General features: G+C 46.1%; 1 protein-coding gene across 1 annotated transcript in view; it reads right to left on the bottom strand.

Moving 5' to 3' along the window:
• LOC115100985 (acetyl-CoA carboxylase 2-like) overlaps nt 1–20,606 on the bottom strand; it is a 982,255-nt gene that overhangs the window by 24,480 nt on the left and 937,169 nt on the right. The window contains 1 exon segment of the mRNA XM_029620121.1: nt 12,870–13,040. Coding sequence (XP_029475981.1) covers nt 12,870–13,040 — 171 coding nt within the window.

Here is a 20,606-nt window from a genome sequence, read left to right as displayed (position 1 = left end):
CAAAGGAATCATCACCCCAAGGATCATATGGTGGATCTCCTCCATCCTGCAGGCCTTCAGATGGAGGCAAAGGTCCAAAACGAGCCGGATCTGGAGGTGGCACCGATGAGACGGATGGAGGTACCGAAAGAGGAGGAGGCGGCACCAAGGACTGTGATGGCACCGATGATATCGGTGTTTTCGATGGACGTTGGGGTGGAAGTACACCCAATGGTCCAGGAATCGGCTCCGGCATCGGTGGAGGCTTTTCCTAGTCCCAAGACAAGGAAATTGGGATCGGTGCCAGTGGAGAAATCGATGTCTTCAGAGGCGCCACTGATCCAGAAGGAACAGGCACTGATGGAAGTGCACTGATCAGGGTATCCAATCGCTCGAGGAGTGGAGCCAGCATGATAGGCACCAGATCAGGCGTCGGCATGGGAGTTGGTGCCGGTGGCGATTGGAATCCACGAAGTGCCTGAAGCACTGCCTCTTGAACCATCTGGTCCAATTCCTCCTGGAAAATTGGTGTTGGCAACAAAGCAGCTGGGATTGGAGGCTGAATAGGCGTTGCCGGAGGGTCCACAGGAATTTGTGGAGTCTCGGCTCCCGGCACCGGTGCAGGTGGGGAACGCCTCGGTGTCCCGGGTCCAGAGGAGGATGGGGGACTCCTCTCCCCAGGACTTCTTGGACAGCGGCTCAGTCGATTCCGAAGTCAAAGGTTTGTCTGTGCTGGCATCAGAAGGGTTCACGTTGGTGTCGATGACGGTGCTTTTCGCGATGCTTGGTCCGGTCCTTCTCCGGCACCAAGGACGAAGATGTCGATGTCTTTGAGCGCGAAGATGCCGGTGACGGGCGGTCACTGGTGTCTCGATGGTGTTGAGACGTCTATGGCGACTGTGTCTATGAAGAAGATGGTTTCCGACTCGGTGCACTCTTGTCCGGAGTAGACGGAGCTGAGCGCTTAGATTTGAATAGGTGTTCCATCTTTTCTAAGTGGGCCTTTTGGAGTCATTTGGGCACAACTGGTGCACCATTGGATGTCGTGGGAAGGCCCCAAAGATAAGACGCAGACGTCATGGGGGTCCGTAATGGACATAGTCCTCGGACACTCGGGTCACTTCCGAAAACCGGTCGCCATTTCGACAAAAAAGGGGGAGGCGCGCGGTCGGTGATCAGCGGGCACTGATCGAAGCACCGCCGGGAGCAGACTACAAGAATGAGGTAAAAACTTACCGGCATTATTGGAGGACAGTGATCAATGGGGGACCCCGGGATGGGGGAAAATTTTTTAAAATATAAGGAAAAAGTTCAGTGAGGAAAAAGAAATTCTCACAGAGCTCCTAAGAACCGCGAGGCAACTGCTGCACGGGAAAAAAAAGAGACTGAAGGGGGTCCCCTGCTGGATGCAGGGTTGGTGGCATGCTGGGTATGCTTAGTGTGTCTGTCAAAGTTCTAGAAACTTTGACAAAAGTGTTCCGTGATAGGGCTCCAACCGATGTCACCCATATGGGAGGACTATCATCCTGCTTGTCCTGGGAGAAAAGGTATATACTTACAGTTGTAAAATGATGACCCTAATCTGTGTGTTAAAGAACAAGGAACCAGAAGAGCACACGAGGTGAACTGTTCTAGAACTGTGCCAAACAGAATTGTGTTCCTCTAGTGATTAAAATCACTTACTTGTATATAAGTCGAAAAATTTTAGTCCAAAAATCGATTCTTAAAATCGCGGTCGCCTTATCCATGGGTCAATCCACATTAATAATCAATCCACATTAATTAATCGGAAGCCAGAAGCCGCGCCAAATTCGAAATAAACATAAAAATAAACAGAAAGGAAGTGACGAAAATTGCAAGCAAAGGAAGCCAGGTAAGAGCCCTTTAAATCTTGGGCTCTCCCTCCTGGCGTCGCACGCCGAAGGAGCACGACAAAGGGGCCTGCCCCTTTGTACAGCCCCTGCTAACATTTGTCTTGCAACCTTCGAGTACCTTTCTCTTATAGGTCATTAAAGTCTCTCTCATAGCTTCTTTCAAAGTTCAACAACCCTCCTCCCCTTTAACCCATACTGACCAAAAGCTCAGTTCAACTGTTTCATACTATTCACAGGCATGTACCACTCCGCCATTCCTATCATTCGCTACAGTAGGAGAAACTTAGCAAATAAACAAGGCGAACCAGATATTCAACATCAACAACAAAAAAGAATAATCCCCATCATGCTCTCGCCTCTAAACCAACTTCTGGGTCTCACCCTATTCTCCCTAACGCTTCTAAATGCCCAATCACTCTCGGAAAAAACCCACCTCTTACATGATTATCTCATGGATGAACAGCCAGATTTGTGCGCCATCACAGAAATGGCTTAAACCAGAAGATACAGTCCTTCTCAACCAACTTCCCCTTCAATCTTTTGACATTTTCTCCAACCCCAGACAGAGAAAAAATAAAAGAGGAGGTGGGCTTCTCCTTGCAGCTAATAAAAAACTTGGATTGTCCCTCCATGTTACCAACTCATCACATACTTTCGAATTTGCAGTTTTCAAATCCCATCAGCTACAAATAAGCCTTACCTACGCCCCTCCAGGCTGCCTTGAATCAGACCCCTCTCCTTTACATAGAAACATAGAAATGACGGCAGAAGACGACCAAATAGCCCATCCAGTCTGCCCAGCAAGCTTCACACATTTTTTTTCTCTCATACTTATCTGTTTCTCTTAGCTCTTGGTTCTATTTCCCTTCCACCCCCACCATTAATGTAGAAAGCAGTGATGGAGCTGCATCCAAGTGAAATATCTAGCTTGATTAGTTAGGGGTAGTAGGGGTAGTAACCGCCGCAATAAGCAAGCTACACCCATGCTTATTTGTTTTACCCAGACTATGTTGTACAGCCCTTGTTGGTTGTTTTTTCTTCTCCCCTGCCGTTGAAGCAGGGAGCTATGCTGGATATGCGTGAAGTATCAGTTTTTTTCTCCCCTGCCGTTGAAGCAGAGAGCTATGCTGGATATGCGTGAAGTATCAGTTTTTCTTCTCTCCTGCCGTTGAAGCAGAGAGCCATGCTGGATATGCATTGAAAGTGAAGTATCAGGCACATTTGGTTTGGGGTAGTAACCACCATAACAAGCCAGCTACTCCCCGCTTTGTGATTGTGAATCCTTTTTTCTTCTCCCCTGCCGTTGAAGCTATGCTGGATATGCGTGAAGCATCAGTTTTTTCTTTTCCCCTGCTGTAGAAGCAGAGAGCTATGCTGGAAATGCGTGATGTATCAGTCTTTCTCCCATGCCGTTGAAGCAAAGAGCCATGCTGGATATGCATGGAAAGTGAAGTATCAGGCACATTTGGTTTGGGGTAGTAACCGCCGTAACAAGCCAGCTACTCCCCGCTTTGTGAGTGCGAACCCTTTTTTCTTCTCCCCTGCCGTTGAAGCAGAGAGCTCTGCTGGATGTGTGAAGTATCAGTTATTCTTCTCCCCTGCCGTTGAAGCAGAGAGCTATGCTGTATATGCATTAGCTGTATATGCATAGCTAAAACACATCACACTGATGAACCCGCCATCCTGTTAGGAGACTTCAACCTGCACGTGGACACCACCCCTTGCTCCCCCAACTGCGAATCCGTCCTCAACACTCTCAACTGCATGGGATTCAAACAACTCATAAATGAACCCACCCATAAAGCAGGACATACCCTGGATCTAATTTTCATAAACCAAGGCCTCACCCAAGCTTCGCGCACAGTCTGCCTTCCAATTCCCTGGTCTGACCACAAGCTGATCTTCACTTCCCTTCTAAACCAACAACCAACCCCTACGGCTACACAGAAATCCACAGTCAAATTCAGAAAGCTATGCAACCAGGAAACACTCATCTCTCACCTAACCTCGGAGCTAAATCAACTCGACCTGACGGACGCAGACACGGCCTTATCCTTTTGGTCTAAAATCACAAACAAAGTGGCAGGCCCTCTCATAACCAAAGCGATCCAATCCAACAAGGAGAAAAAAAAAACGTGGTACACTCCAGAGCTAAGAACCTTAAAGCGCGAACTCAGAAAAATGGAACAGAACTGGCACAAAACCCCTCTGCCTCTTTTTTTTATTTTATTTTATTTTATTTCTGAATTTTCAAATTACATAATTCAACAATACAATTGAACTTTCACATAAGAAATAAGGTATTATGTTACATACATCTTATTTAATTCAATTAATTAATTTTCTATCTTCCTTATTTCCAAAGTACTAAACTAGATACTTAGGGAGAAGATTAAGCAAGTTACAGAACAAAAAAAATCAAAAAATTCCTTAAAAACTAAATATAAGGGTTAAGCAGGATTTAACTATATACCCAATATGTCTGGACTAGATTTAAACTTCCCTCTTTTGGCTATGATATTCCGCCAGGAATTTCTCAAGATGTTCTGGCTCATAATATTCTTACCTTCAACGTACATTACTATTTTACATGGAAATCTAACAGCAATGTTAATTCCAAATGTTCTCGCTTGGTTAGCTAATACTAAGAACTTTTTTCTTCTCTGCTGAGTTTCCCTTGCGACATCAGGGTATACCCATATCTTTTGGCCAAGATATAAGGAGGACCTTTTCTCCAAAAATATTTTCAAAATTTTTTCCCTTTCAGATGAAAGGGAAAATTTTACCAACAATGTGCCCCTCCTTTCAACTTGTGCACTAAAGGATGTCTCTATTAAGGCTGTTACATTCAGCGTTGCTTCTTGCTGATCTAATACTTCCTCAGCATTTTTCCAATTTATAAAATAAGCACTTACTATGTTTGGTATTTTCTCTGGAGATAAAAGTAAAATCTCCTGGAAATAATTTTTCAACTGTTCTTTTGGGGAGGTCAATTTACACTTAGAGAAATTGACCATCCTCAAATTTGCTTGTCTGTTGTTATTCTCTAACATCTCTACTTTCCTAGAGAGCATTGTTTCACCCTGTAAAATAGTTGTCTGTATTTGTTTTAACTGGGTTATTTCCTCTTCCACCTTTTTTATTGCTAACTCATTATTTACAACCAAGGGATTCAAATTTGATATTACTTTTTGCATATCACTTACATTTAAATTTAACTTCCCAATGCCTTCCATATCATTTCCAAAGTAACATTATTAGTATCCCCTCTAAATGGATCCCCTTCATTTTGTGAAAGCTGAACATTAGAGATCCCAGAGGTATCTATGCCAACTGGAAAGGGAGAGCCTTCCAGTCCATTAACCGAAACAGTTCTTTCGTCGGTTAACTCTCTGTTACTAAATGAACAGAGGCCCCTTTCAACGGCAAGAGGGTCATCGCCTCCTGCCTTTTCTAGCAATGTCGTCTCTCTACCTTTTACCTCCTCGATCGGGCTTGATTCCAATAACGCCATCCGTGTTAGAGTCAAGCCTGGTTCAATGGCCGACGCAGTGCTCCTTGGTGGGGTAGGTGTCTTGGGAGCCCCGGGACTTAGGCTTATGTCTCCCAATAATGTGGGTGCTTGCTCCTCACTCTCAATTATAACGGGATTCTCCGGGGTTTCTTTTCCTGCTTTAGAATAGAATCCTGGCAAAGTGGTTTGAATGGGTATGGATCGGGCTGGGGTCGAGGCATCCTGCCTTATCTTCCCCTTCCGTTTAGTATGTGGCATCCCACTTTTAGGAAGCAACTCACAACGGACAAAAAAAAAGTAGATCAACAGTCTTTAAGGCAAGGTATTCTACACCCTTATTTAACCAAATTATGTGAAGAGAGATCCGAAATATATTGGTAACATACCTCCGTGGATAGGAGATGGACCAGAGATTCTCGCCTCCTCGCCTTCACCGGCCAAAGCCGCGCGCCGCTTAGACAGCGCGCCAACGGCACAACCCGCCGTCTGCCGCTTGTTTAAATAGCGGCAGACGCGGTCCAATGACGTCACTTGAGGAACGCCCTGGCAGAAACCTCAGGGCTGTAGCTGATCAGTTAAAAGTCCCGAAATAGATGTCCCGGGGACTCTCTCAAGAGCAGGTGGGCTGCCAATCTCTCCGGTCTCTCTCCTCCTTCTCCCGGAGACTTTTCGTCTGCCGCTTGTTTAAATAGCGGCAGACGCGGTCCGATGACGTCACTTGAGGAACGCCCTGGCAGAAACCTCAGGGCTGTAGCTGATCAGTTAAAAGTCCCGAAATAGATGTCCCGGGGACTCTCTCAAGAGCAGGTGGGCTGCCAATCTCTCCGGTCTCTCTCCTCCTTCTCCCGGAGACTTTTCGTCTGCCGCTTGTTTAAATAGCGGCAGACGCGGTCCGATGACGTCACTTGAGGAACGCCCTGGCAGAAACCTCAGGGCTGTAGCTGATCAGTTAAAAGTCCCGAAATAGATGTCCCGGGGACTCTCTCAAGAGCAGGTGGGCTGCCAATCTCTCCGGTCTCTCTCCTCCTTCTCCCGGAGACTTTTCGTCTGCCGCTTGTTTAAATAAAGTGACGAACGCCCTGGCAGAAACCTCAGGGCTGTAGCTGATCAGTTAAAAGTCCCGAAATAGATGTCCCTGGGACTCTCTCAAGAGCAGGTGGGCTGCCAATCTCTCCGGTCTCTCTCCTCCTTCTCCCCACCTATCGGCCTTTAAATCTCACATGCACCAATATAGGATTGCCACCCTTCAAACAAAAAGAGACTTCTATGCACAGAAAATCCACTGCTTTATTTTCGACCCAAAAGCCCTTTTCTCCTTGGTTTCATCGCTCACTAAACCACCTGCCCCAACTATTCCAGATGACAAAGCAGCAAACAAAGCCTCTGAACTCGCCACATATTTCAAGAACAAAATATCAAACTTACTGGCTCCGCTTATAAATAATAAGGTTCTTGCCTCACCCCATACAATCACCGCCTCTCCTCCTCTCAACTCGATACCTACTCAACGATTCACTGCCTCTCCGCTCCAAACTGCTAGCCTGGAGGATTTCAAACTTACCTCCCCCTTGAGACTTAGAAAATGTGCTAAAGAGACTCAAACCAGCATCTCACCCTCTGGATGCGATTCCATCCAACCTTCTTATAGCATGTGCTAAAGATGTCGCCAAGCCTATCGCTCAGATCATCAACGCCTCCTTATCTCAGGGCCTAGCCCCGGACCCCCTCAAACTTGCCATCTTAAAACCCTTATTAAAAAAACCTAATCTCTCCACTGACAACCCAGCCAACTTTCGCCCGATCGCAAATCTCCCGATTATCGCCAAAATTCTGGAAAGAATAGTTAATAAACAACTTTCCGAGTTCCTGGACAACAACAACAACATCCTCTCCCCGGCGCAACTTGGATTCCGTAAATCCCGAAACACAGAATCTCTGCTATTATCACTGTCAGATAACATCCTCCTGAACTTAGAAAACAAACAACCCAGTCTGATCATTCTCCTCGACTTAACGGCTGCATTTGATACAGTGAATCATGAGATTCTCACAGAGCGATTAACCGAGATCGGCATTAAAAACACAGCTCTAAGCTGGTTCAAATCCTTCCTCCAGAACAGATACTATAAAGTCAAGATCAACAGCATAGAGTCTACATCTTTCATTTCCTCCCGAGGAGTCCCTCAAGGCTCATCATTATCCCCAACTTTATTCAACATCTACCTGCTACCACTATGTCAGCTCCTGTCCGATCTAAAGCTAACCCATTACGTATACGCAGATGACGTCCAAATCCTCATACCGATTACTGACTCACTGCACAAGACCCTACTCTTTTGGAATTCCTGCCTTCGCTCCATCAATAACCTACTTTCAAACCTCAACCTGATACTAAACACCGACAAGACAGAGTTCCTACTGATTTCACAAGATGGCAACTTCCCAGTAAATAACTCACTCCCAGCAACGCTCCCAGCCTTATCCCCCCGGGTCAGAAACCTCGGGGTAATCATTGATAATCAACTAAACTACAGAGGTTTTATCAACAACACGGTAAAAGAATGCTACTTTAAACTCCAAGTCTTAAAAAGGTTAAGACCCCTCCTCCATTTCCACGATTTCAGGTCAGTTTTACAATCAATCATTTTTTCAAAAATCGATTATTGTAACTCACTTCTACACGGACTTCCAGACAACTCATTAAAACCTCTTCAGATGCTTCAAAACTCAACAGCAAGGATTCTAACAAAATCCAAGAAAAGAGACCATGTTACTCCCATACTAAAGAATCTCCACTGGCTCCCAATCAAATTCAGAATCCGCTACAAAATATTATCAATCATCCACAAAGTCATTCACAACATCACTCCACTGGACCTCAGAATTCCTCTACAACCTCACGTCTCCTCCCGTCCGCTGAGATTAGAACAGAGAGGCACTCTTCAGGCTCCACCCATCAAAAAGACATTAAGAAAAAGAGCTCTTTCCATGGCTGGTCCCAAACAGTGGAACTCGCTCCCTCCTGACCTCAGGCTGGAACAATGCCCAATCACGTTAAAAAAAAAGACTCAAGACTTGGCTGTTCTGTCAAGCCTTCTCTTAACAATACTCAGCTTCCACAGCTCCCATGGACTGCCCTCACCCAGGGCATCCCCTTAAATACCTGTTACCATTTTTAATAAAGCTATAATTGCATCCTCCCTCTACCCCTCTCTTAGTCTTCCTTCCCCATTCTAGTTGGCTTCAGGCCACACTAGACCAATTCCCCCACCTTGTTACACTTTGTTCTACCATGAAACATAGAAACATAGAAATGACGGCAGAAGAAGACCAATCGGCCCATCCAGTCTGCCCAGCAAGCTTCACACTTTTTTTTCTCTCCTACTTATCTGTTTCTCTTGGCTCCTAGTAACCTTTGGTTCTATTTCCCTTTCACCCCCACCATTAATATGCGTGAAGAATCAGTTTTTCTACTCCCTTGCCGTTGAAGCAGAGAGCTATGCTGGATATGTATTGAAAGTGAAGTATGCATTGAAAGCCACATTATCTATCAACAAATATTGAACAAGCCTTATAATTGGTAATACCTATAGCCTATGAACTCTTCGTTAATTTTACATACTCTTACCCACCCCTGGTTTTTTTTTGTTTTTTTTTTAATTTGGAGATGTCAGCCCTCCATCCTTCCGCTCCGTGAAGGTGGAACACCAACCACTGGCCACTGGCATCCCGCTCCGTGAATGCCTCTGTGGCTACTGCCGCTCCGTGCAGTGTTTTGCTGCCTCCTTTTTATACACTTCCTCTAGACCTGATGGATCCACAGTGTTTATCCCACGCCCCTTTGAAGTCCTTCACAGTTTTGGACTTCACCACTTCCTCCGGAAGGGCATTCCAGGCATCCACCACTCTCTCCGTGAAGAAATATTTCCTGACATTGGTTCTTAGTCTTCCTTCCTGGAGCCTCAGCTCGTGACCTCTGGTTCTGCTGATATTTTTCCGACGGAAAAGGTTTGTCATTGTCTTTGGATCGTTAAAGTTTTTCAAGTATCTGAAGGTCTGAATCATATCACCCCTGCTCCTCCTTTCCTCCAGGGTGTACATATTTAGATTCTTCAATCTCTCTTCGTATGACATCCGATGAAGACCCTCCACCTTTCTGGTCGCTCTTCTCTGTACCGCTTTCATCTTGTCTCTGTCTCTTTGTAGATATGGTCTCCAGAACTGAACACAGTACTCCAGGTGAGGCCTCACCAAGGACCTGTACAAGGGGATAATCACTTCCCTTTTCTTACTCGATATTCCTCTCTCTATGCAGCCCAGCATTCTTCTGGCTTTTGCTATCTCCTTGTCGCATTGTTTCGCAGACTTCATATCATTAGACACTATAACCCCTAGGTCCCTCTCCTGCTCCGTGCACATCAGCCTTTCCCCCCCCATCGAATACAGTTCATTCGGATTTCCACTCCCCATATGCATGACTTTGCACTTCTTGGCATTGAATCTCAGCTGCCATATCTTCGACCACTCTTCCAGTTTCCTTAAATCCCATCTCATTCTCTCCACTCCTTCCGGCGTGTTCACTCTGTTGCAGATCTTAGTGTCGTCCGCAAAAAGACAAATCTTACCTTCTATCCCTTCTATCTTGTTTTCCAAGTTGTTTTCTACCTTGTTCATTGTAAGACATATCTCATGTCATTTGTTTGGATGTTTGAAATGTAAACCGAAGTGATTAGTAACTCTGTTACCTGAACCTCGGTATAAAAAAGCTTTAAATAAATAAATAAATAAATACCGGTAATTCTAGATGCATTATTGAATCATTCGCACGCTTGCCCTCCTGATACCTTTACTCATCCACTGCAATCAGGACGATGATGGCACTTGCAGTTGCTAAGGCACATCCTCCCTCCTCCCCTGTGGTGTCTCACTGTGGCATTCGGACAGCGTCTCCTCTGCAGCCCCTCCTGATCTCTTAAATTATCTGCTTGCTGCTATCAGAACAACGACTGGACTTGAGGTTGCTCAGGCATGTCCTCTCTCCTCCCAAGCCAGAGTCTGATTGGTGCACTTAGAACCATGTCGTTCAAAGTGCGCCACTGGGACCCTGCAAGGGAGAAGGGAGGACTTGCTTGAATGACCGCAAGTCTGCAGTCATCCTCATAGCAGCAGTGAGCAGTTGAATTAAGGGATCCAGAGGAGTTGTGGGGGAGAAGCTGTCCTACCACCACACTGGGATACTGCGGGGGAGGAGGGAGGACGTACCTTAACTGTAAGTGTCCTCCTCGTCCTGATAGCAGCGGGATAGTTAAGGGGATCTGGAGGGGGAGCGAGTGAATAATTCTAACAGCAGGGATAGCCAGGGGGAGGGAGGGAAGCATTTTAACAACAGGGATAGTCATGGGGGAGGGAGCAAAGGATTCTAACAGCAAGGATAGCCATTAGAATGACTTCTTACCCTCAGGAAAATGAGTTCTGAGAAGAAAAAGAGAGCATCTTACACCGCATCGCTGAAATTGAAGGTAATTGAACGTGCAAATAAGGCCAGCAATTGTGTAGCTGCAAGAGAATTCGCCATTAGTGAAAAACTCATCAGACTGGAGAAAAAATGAAGAAAAGCTGCTAGAAATGCCAAAGTCAAAGAAAGTCTTACGTTTCAAAATTGTGCCTTTTGATGGAATAGAAAAGGCTCTGAATGACTGGGTAATGGAATGCAGACAGAATGGCTACATTATGACTCGCTCGAGCATTAGGCTTTGTGCCCTTCAAATGGCAAAAGAAAAATATTCAGCGACTGAAGGTCTGAAAAAATCACAGCATGTCTGGTTGGTATTCACAGTTCATTAACTGATATGGATTGTGCTTTTGTCAGCGCACAAAGATTTCACAGAAACTTCCTAAAGAGCTTATTGAAAAGATCTGTTTGTTCCACAAATTCATTTTTCAGCAGAGAATCAAGAATCATTTCTATATGAATAACATTGGTAATATGGACAAAACGCTGATGACATTTGATATACCTAACAATCTAATTATAGCTGGCGTTGGTGAGAAGACTGCACTTATAAAAACAACTGGTCGTGAAAAGACCCATTTCATGGAGATCCTGTCTTGCTTGGCAGATGGCACAAAACTACGCCCAGTGTAATATTCAAGAGGAAAATGATGCACAAGAATCTAAATTCTGGCCAGCACAACTGTTCAGGTTCAATCTAAAGGCTGGATGGATGAGGAGGGAATGAAATGGTGGCTGTGCGATGTGTGGGGCAGGCAACCAGGCACAGGGCTAAAAAAACCCACCGTCACTATTGATGTGGGATACATTCCTTGCACCTATAAAGGAGAATGTGAAGAACGTTACAAAGAAAATAACGACCGAGTTAGCAGTGATTCCAGAAGGACTGACATCAATGCTCCAGCCATTAGATGTCTGTATCAACTAGCCTTTCAAGGCCCAATTGCGGCATATGTGGCAGCAATGGATGTGTTCTGGTCAATTAAAGTTAACGAAAGGAGGGAACCTGATGAAACCAGACAATGATTTGGTAGCGAAATGGGTAAAGGATGCTTGGGAGTCAATGCCACCACAAATGGTCAAGTCATCATTCCCGAAATGTGGCATTAGCAATGCTATGGATGGATCAGAAGATGACGCCATCTATGAAGACATAGATGAATCAGCACTGGATGATGATAAAACAAATGGAGATAGCGAAGACAATGTTTATGCTGATGACATCACCAAAGAATAGTTCCATGATTTATTTGGACATTCTGATGATGAAGAATCGGACTTAAAAGAATTTGAATGAGGCTCTTTATTCTTCATTTAATAACTAAATAAAAGATTTTCTTAAGTTGTTAAATGTTTCTTATGAGACACTTTAGTCTTTTTTTTAATAAATAAAAGTGATTTTCTTGAGTTGTTTCTTAGTTTGATTTCACAAGCCCCTTAGGTTTTACCCTTGACTTATCCACAGATCAAAGAAATTTCTGACTTTTTGGAAACAAAAAATGCCCTCGACTTATACATGAGATCTACATATACACAAGTGTATAAGGTAATAGAAAAAGACCTTCAGACTGCCATAAGTGGCCAAGTCTGTGATATGAATTTCACATCTGATCATTCTACTGGTGAAAATATTTTATACTCAATGGAAAACAAAGCTCAAGATGTTTTTTTCCCCTGTGATTAGGATAGTTGTAGTCTAACGCTGGCTAGCGTTTTTCATCTTTTTATGCAATGACATCAGTAACCCAGCACTGCACAAGATCAAAATAACAGATTTTTCCAGTTGTATTACATACAGACAGTATATGAAGCTTATGTTTTATATTTGCACTAAATAATAATGAGTTGTGTAAAAAAAAAAAAGTGATTTTAATTAGCAGTTTGAGCAGATGCAAGCAGGAAATCATCACAGAACATCCACATGGACAACCCGAAGCTCCCTACAGCCACGGCAAAACACACTTGCACAAGGCTCTGAATGAAAGAATACCTTCACTGTCCCTTCTGTCTCCATGAACCAGCGCCGAAGCATGGACTGAATATGGATGTCACTCAGCTCGCTGTTTGCGACTAGGATCTCTCCTTTCACAACCTCCTCCAACAGCAGACGTCGAAGTCGCCAGTACAAAAAGGTACGGGCATCCTTCCAATCCAGGATATCCTGGGATAAGGAAAAACAAGAGCATCAATAATCTTTGCCTGGTACAAGACAGGAAACATTGGGCAAAATGTGATTTCCCTTAAAACAAAAAAATAATTCTAACTAAATAAATTGAGAAATTACTACTTATCTGATAATTTCATTTTCTTTAGGACAGACAGCTGAATCCAGAACCAATGGGTTATGCACCTCTACCAGCAGATGGACACGGAGCAAACTGACGTCACAGAATATATACCCCTGCGCTGACATCAGCCTGCCAATATTCTCTTCAAAAGCAACCTTGGACAGACTAGCAAAAAAACTGTTCAGGAAAACCTTTCTGTCAAAGTTTCTATAAAGCTTTGTCTGACACTAGCGCACTGAGCATACTCAGCCTCCAATTATCCCTGTGACCACAGGTGTCTCCCCTCAGTCTCGTCTTATAGCAAAAAGCGCAAGCGAAACTAAAATAATAATAAAACATATGTAGACCCAACTCCGCGGGGTGGCGGGTGGGTTTTGTGAGGACTAACATCCTGCTGTCCTGTGAGAACACCTGTTACAGGTAAGCAACTCTGCTTTCTCACAGGACGGTAGTCCTCACATATGGGTTAGTACCGAGCTGAGGATGCTCGAGAGTGCACCAAATGCACCCAAAGACGTGCAAAAGGAGCAACGACGGGGCTGGAATTTGGAACGGAGGGCATCCTGAAACCCGTAATGGGTTGGTGGAAGGATGTTGGGTAGTTAAACTGAAAAGAAGATGAGTAGACGGACTGGCCAAACATGGAAGCATGCCGGCCAGTCTTACCTAAACAATAATGGGCTGCGAAGGTATGGAGAGAGCTCCAGGTCGCAGCCTTATATGAACAAGCGGCACCTGCCAAAGGTGAGCTATTGAGGCTGGTACGGCCCTAACAGAGTGTGGTTACACACGGTGTTGTAGTGAAATGCCTGCTTGTTGGTAGGAAAAAGAGATACAGACCGTCAATCAGGAGGAAAAGGTCTGTTTGCCCACTGGAACTCGCAACTTGGCTTTTGCCACAGAAGGAAAGAGTTAGGTGTAATTCCTATGGAGTGTAGTGTGGTCTAGATAGAATGCAAGTGCACTTTTACAGTCCAAGGAGTGGAAAACCCTCTCGCCCTGGTGAGAGAGAGGTGTTGGGAAAAAGTGGGCAGAGTATATTCTGAGTAAGGTGAGATGCTGCGTCTACCTTAAGAAGGATATGAAGTTGAATATGTAAGACCACTCGGTCACGGAGAAACGCAGGGTCGGGTGAGCATGTAACAAGGTGTGGAACTCACTGACCATGTTGGCAGAAGTGATGACTATGAGGGAAAGAATTTCCCATGCCAGACTGTTAAGTGAGAGGAATGGAAAGGCTCGAATGAGGAACATATGAGTCTTGTAAGCACTAAATATAGGCCCCATTCCGTAACCAGTAAAAATAGAGGTGGCTTAATCAGTGGATAACCCATGGTAAGCTGACTCAGAAGGGGTTGAACTGTTAATCGGGTATCCCCACTCCCAAGTGGTACGCCAATTGGAACTGAGGTGTACCCATGTGGAGGATGTCTGGGGAGCAGAATCCGAGGGAGTAAGAGAAAAGAGTGGTGTAGAAAAAAAGGGGGTAATACCCTTTTGTATGCACCATGTGGTAAATCATGCCATTTTGAATGGTAAGATTTATGTGTGGAAGGTTTTTGTGACGCTACCAGTACCTGAGAACATCAGTGAGTCCATGACCTGTGAGAAGGCGAATTGGTTACTGGTGTGGTAGATTGAGAATTATGGGAAAGCATATTAGTCTCGGCCAGGACGTGGGTCTGAGAAACAGTGAACCCCGTCCCAGTGCAGCACAATAAGAGTGTTGGCTATGAGAGGTATCTTTGTTGCAGCAAAAGCGTCCATGGAAATGCATTTGAGACATGTGTAGGGAATAGAATCTGTCCACCGTATGGTTCGATTCAGACTCAGAGGGCAAGGTCGGTTGACCTCAGCGCTAGAAGACTTTTCTCGCTACACATGTAGTCCAAGACCATCCGAGAGGATGGAAACCTGTATGGAGAAGGTCTGCTAGTGCGTTCAGTAAATCTGTTAGATAAGTGGCCCGGGGTTGCATGGAGTGAGCAAGAGCCAAGGATAGAGCTGCGCAGCTTCCTAGCAGAGCAGCTTAAGAGGTTGTGCGTGATTGTGTGTTGGAAATACCACATTGTCACTATGCTATCTGTCTGTATGCACAAAGGTTTGTTGCAGAGGCAGTATTGTAAGGCATAAAACCCCTTTTCGTTTTGCATCCAAGTTTTACTTCCTTGTTCAATGTAATGCAGTTCTTTTGCAATGGTTATCATTATTATGTAAACCGAGGTGATTTGTAACTTGTTACAGGAATATCGGTATATAAAATTGCTAAATAAATAAATAAAGGCATAACTCATGGCTCGAAGCTCCAGGATGTTGATGTGAAACTCTGCATGGAGCGGAATAGACGCATATTGGGGTGAGAAGATGTTAGTTCGAACTCTGCAATCCTCAGTAAATGCGAGCATGAGCAGGACCAGCCGAGGATTTGGTTCTAGATCTGCAATATGGATCAGGGACGAAAGCGGTTGAACAGCTTAGATCCAATGATAATTGAAATTTCACTGAATTTTACTCATAGCAAATCTGGACCTATGAGTAAAGTGCATGGTGAAAAAATCCCGTGGCCCAGCAATGAAAGAATTGAGGGGCTGAGGTTATGTTGTATGCATGCAGAGATATATAGGAATTTGTCAGAATGTCTGCGCGATTGTTGGACAGGACGTTTGTTGTGACTGTGGTGTCCAGAAGTGTTCTATATGGGATTTATGGTAGCTAACAGCAATCCCAGGTATTAGATTTATAGTGAGTCGTGAAGAAGATAGAGCTCCTTGCTTGGATTGACTGTTATTATGCAGCTGTCCATGCAAGGAAAAGCGTGAATGATGTTTTACTCCGCAAGAAACAGCAGTCACTGCTAGCGATTTAATGAAATACCAAAGTTGCCGAAGCTGGAGCAACCGGCAGAGCTTGGGACTGTAATATTGTTGACTCACCATGAAGCACATAGAAAGATTAGAGGAGAGAGGCAACCTACTTACTGCGGTATGGAAGTATGGTGACGAGAGACACCATTTTACCTGCCCCTTCTGAAGAAAGTTGATATTTCTGAGGTGCAGGATGGGCGGAGAGCAACAACTTTCTGTGGAAAGTAAGAATAGTGAGATTTAAAACTCCCCCCCCCCCTGCGCTTTGTAGCGTCCGGGGGACTGTACCCTGAACCTTTGTACCAAGTGGGGTGGCCACTCTGATATCCGGCAAGTTGAGAGACCAGGAGGTGTCCAACTGGCGGGGCTGATGTAATCATGTAACCTCCCACGGGAGCGTGAGTGGTAAGAGTCTTACCTGCATTTCTGTGTGCTGTACAAGAAAACGTCGAGACCTGTCGCCAGGCCTCGAGGTAGATTTGCAATTGAGGCAGTGTTTGCTGGATCTTGTGTCTAGCAGATCAGCGAATGCATCTGGGATTTCAGTCCTTAATTAGGAACCAGAAGCCAGAGTATTAATCAGTACAGAGTCCCGTTGCTGACAACGGGAGGATGTCCTGATGCAATCCCAAATGATTGGTAGAGAGTTTCTCGGTATTGTGTCTGACATAGCTGGCAATAGTGATATGTGACACTAATATGGTTCTTGGAAGACAAGACGACCTAGAATCTTTCAAACCATGTGGCCCGATTTAGAGAACAGGTCTCAATGGGATTGTCGCTGAAGCGGGATTAGAGTATTTGCCATCCGTCATGGATCGCAGAACGACGAGACGGTGAAGATCGATGGCTCCGTGGATTTCAGGAGGCATCGAGGGACAGCCTGAAGGACGTAAATGTCCGACTCAACTCTGTAACCTGGTATGGTAGCGCAGGTACAGAGGAGACCAAGTGAGTGTGTCTGGCCCACCACAATAATTTGTGGAGGGTCAGAACCCCGCACCGGTGTTGGTGGGGAACGACTTGAATACAGGGGAGCTATTATGACTCATGAACCCGGCCCTCTTTGCAGCGGATCGATGTATCATGATGCCAGTGCAGAATTCCTCGGAACTCGGTCCGGTCATTCTGCAGCACCAAGGACTGCCAGCACTGTGTGGAACAGTGGCGGTGGCAGTAGCGATGTTGCTTAGCCTGGGCATTCTCCAGCACCGAGTAGGATAGCACCAATGTCTTGGATGGCGTTGGTGGCAGATGGTCACCGTGCCGGTGACAATGAATGCCACAGTGCTCGGCCCGGTCTTTCCCCAGCGCCGAGGTGGATGCCCTCACTGTCTTGGATGGCGAATGATGATGACTGTCAGAATGCCTGCACTGCTCCTGCCACTATGTAGTGTCGTAGGCTGATACGGGGCTTTAGTTAAGAACCCAAAGCATGGCGCACTGTGTTTAGGTGAGGGCATTGCGTGTAGGTGCTATGTCAGTATTGACGGTATCGATGGCGGCATAGAAGCGGCCTCGAGGGTATCGTCAAAAATAGATGAAAAAAACGTCGATGGCCCGGGCAGAGCAACGATAACAGTGACAGAGGCATTGACTGCATCGGCGTAGGTATTGATGGAAACGATGTGGTATCGAAGAATCGAATAGAAATTGATGGAATCTGAATCGATGGCCGCATCGATAGGAACGACGAGGACACTGATGCAAACGACGTGGGCGTCGACAGCATCAACGGCATGACCCAGGCATCGGTATGGGCATCGATGGCACCGACCCGGGCATCGATATGGGCAGCGATGGCACCGACCCGGGCATCGATATGGGTAGCAATGGCACCGACCCGGGCATGGATGGAATCGAAGGAATCGACCTGGGTATCAATGGAACTGACCTGGGCATTGATAGCACCGATGACACCAAGGTGTGCATCGATGGCATCCAACCGTGTATCGATGACATAGATGGAAAAATCAGCGCCATGGATGAAAACATCGATGGCACCGAAAGAATTGATGCAGGGATCGATGGCATTGATGGACTGTGGGGGGAGGGGTATCGATGGCATTGAAAAAGGAAGGGCGGCCTGGATGGGGTATCGACTGTAGAGATGGGGGCATCGACTGCACGAAGGTACTGAGGTAAATTGATGGAGGCATGGATTCGACAGAGGCCCTGGAGGCAACGGTAACCGTGGAAGTCCCTATCCCACTAGCACTAATAACCAGGCAGTGTGTCACAGGAGGACACTGGCAGGCTATGTGGGGCTAACTGTGAAAACATAGGGAGAGGGAAGGCCGCAATTCGGTTGGTAGGCCGGGGAAATCGTAGTGAGGTGACAGGAACCGACTGAAAAACAGGGCATAGTACTCACCGAGCATCGATTAAATGTACGCGAAGGGAGACCCGTGCAGGGAAAAAGCGTTTGTGAAGTAAAGGTTTAAGTGTTTCCATGAGGAAAAATTGTGAGAATTTCTCACAGAGCTCCTAACCGCTATGGTTACTGCAGAGCGGAAAAAAGAAGACTGAGGGGAGACACCTGTGGTAACAGGGATAATTGCAGGCTGAGCATTCTCAATGCGCCAGTGTCAGTCAAAGCTTTATAGAAACTTTGACAGAAATGTTTTCCGTAACAGGGCTCCGTCCACTGACGTCACCCATATGTGAGGACTACCATCCTGCTTGTCCTGTGAGAACGTTGAGGCGCTTCAGCAGCGGTACCAACACAAAAGGCACCGCTGGTGGCTCGATGCCCTGTAGGGCTTGAACAACTGCCAACTGTACCCTGTGTTCCAGCTCCTCCTCGAAGGCTACCACCGACAGGACAGACTGAGGACAAGCGGCATAGACAGATCTCCCTCAGAGCCCTGAGGGAGATTGTTGCCTGGCACTGGAATTGGTGGAGAATGCCTTGGACTCTCGGCCTCGATGGAGGGCAATACCTCCTTGCCACAGGGTCGTTTCAGGGACATCACAGCAGGAGCCAGTGTCAACCTGAGTCCGGCACCGTGCGAAGATGGAGACCGGTGGCAATGTTTCCGGGGTTTCCCCACGGTGCTCGGCCCGGTCTTTCCTTGGCATCAAGGAAGGAGGAGACGATCCAGAAATCCTCGAGTGAGAGTAGACCGAGGAAGGCCAATCTCTGGCACTCCTCTCCACTAGAGGCCCTGGTGGAGGGGTGAACACCAAGGGATCAGTGTCCATCGGTTCTCCCCAGCCCTTTGGCGTTGATGCCCCTGATGCCAGTGTCCTGGACCCGAACAACTTTTCGATCTTGTCCAGGCAGGTGTGCTGGCCCTTGGGGGTCATCTGATCACAAAAACTACATCCCCGAATGTCATGCGATGCCCCCAAGCAGAGGACACACACCTCTTGAGGATCCGTGAGGGACATAGTCTGAGGGCACCAACGAAAACTGGATGCCATGACGAAAAACAGCCGGCGAGCAGTCGATGATCGACAGATGCTGAAGGACACCGCTACCGGGAACCGACCACAAAGAAGGCAAAACTTACCACGTCAGACTAATCTAAAGTCGGGAAGAATGGAGAGGGACTCAGCACCGAAAAAAGTTGAAAAAACATTTTCCCAAAGAAAAAGAGCACGAGCTCCACAACCGCGAGATGATATAGCTCTGTGGAAAAGAAGAGACTGAAGAGGGACCCTGCATGAACGCGTGGATAGTGGCATGCTGGGCATGCTCAGTATGCCAAAGTTTCTAGAAACTCTGACATAAGTTTTCCATGCTGGGCTCCATCCGATGATGTCACCCATCTGTAACAGCTACCATCCTGCTTGTCCTAGGAGACCACTTTAGGCAAGAAGGAAGGAACAGTACGCAATTATATCGCTCCTGGAGTCACCTGACAGAATGGCTTCTGGCTAGACAAGGTCTGCAACTCTTAAATTCTTCATGCAGAACAAATTGCTACCAGAAACACAGTTTTCAAGGTCAGTAACCACAAGGAAAGTCTATGCAGTGGTCAAAACGAAGAGCCTGCCAAAAAATCCAATACCAGTAAGACTCCACAAAGGAATCGGTAACCGTAAGGGAGAACAGAATGAAGATGCTTCACTCCCCTCAAGAAATGGGCCACATCAGGATGAGACAAGGATTCACCATTCACCTGGCCCCTGATACAGGCAAGAGCCGCTTCCTGTACCTTCAAGAAATTAAGGGCCAACCCTTTATTCAACCCATCCTGCAAAAATTCCAAAATGAGTGTAATCCTAACTGAACAAGGAAGCACTCCTCGATCTTCACACCAAGCCTCAAACACTTGCCAAACCCGCACATAGGCTAAGGGAGTGGGGAACTTTCATGCTCATAGCATGATGACAATCACTGCAGTAGAATATCCATGTTTCAACAACCGAGCGCTCTCAAGGGTCATATCGTAAGACAAAACAGAGTCAGATCTTCGTGAAGGACAGGTCCCTGCTGCAACAGGTTCCTGCACAATGGAAGATGAAGAGAGGTTTCCTCCAGGAGTCTTCACAGATCTGCATACCATGGCCTCCTGGGTCAATCTGGTGCCACCAGAAGCACCGTCCTGTTGTGGCCTTCAATCCTTT

This window comes from Rhinatrema bivittatum, chromosome 11 (genome assembly GCF_901001135.1).
Source record: "Rhinatrema bivittatum chromosome 11, aRhiBiv1.1, whole genome shotgun sequence".
Lineage (NCBI taxonomy): Eukaryota > Metazoa > Chordata > Amphibia > Gymnophiona > Rhinatrematidae > Rhinatrema > Rhinatrema bivittatum.
Note: the sequence above shows the minus strand (reverse complement) of the source record. Positions and strands in the feature narration are given on the sequence as shown.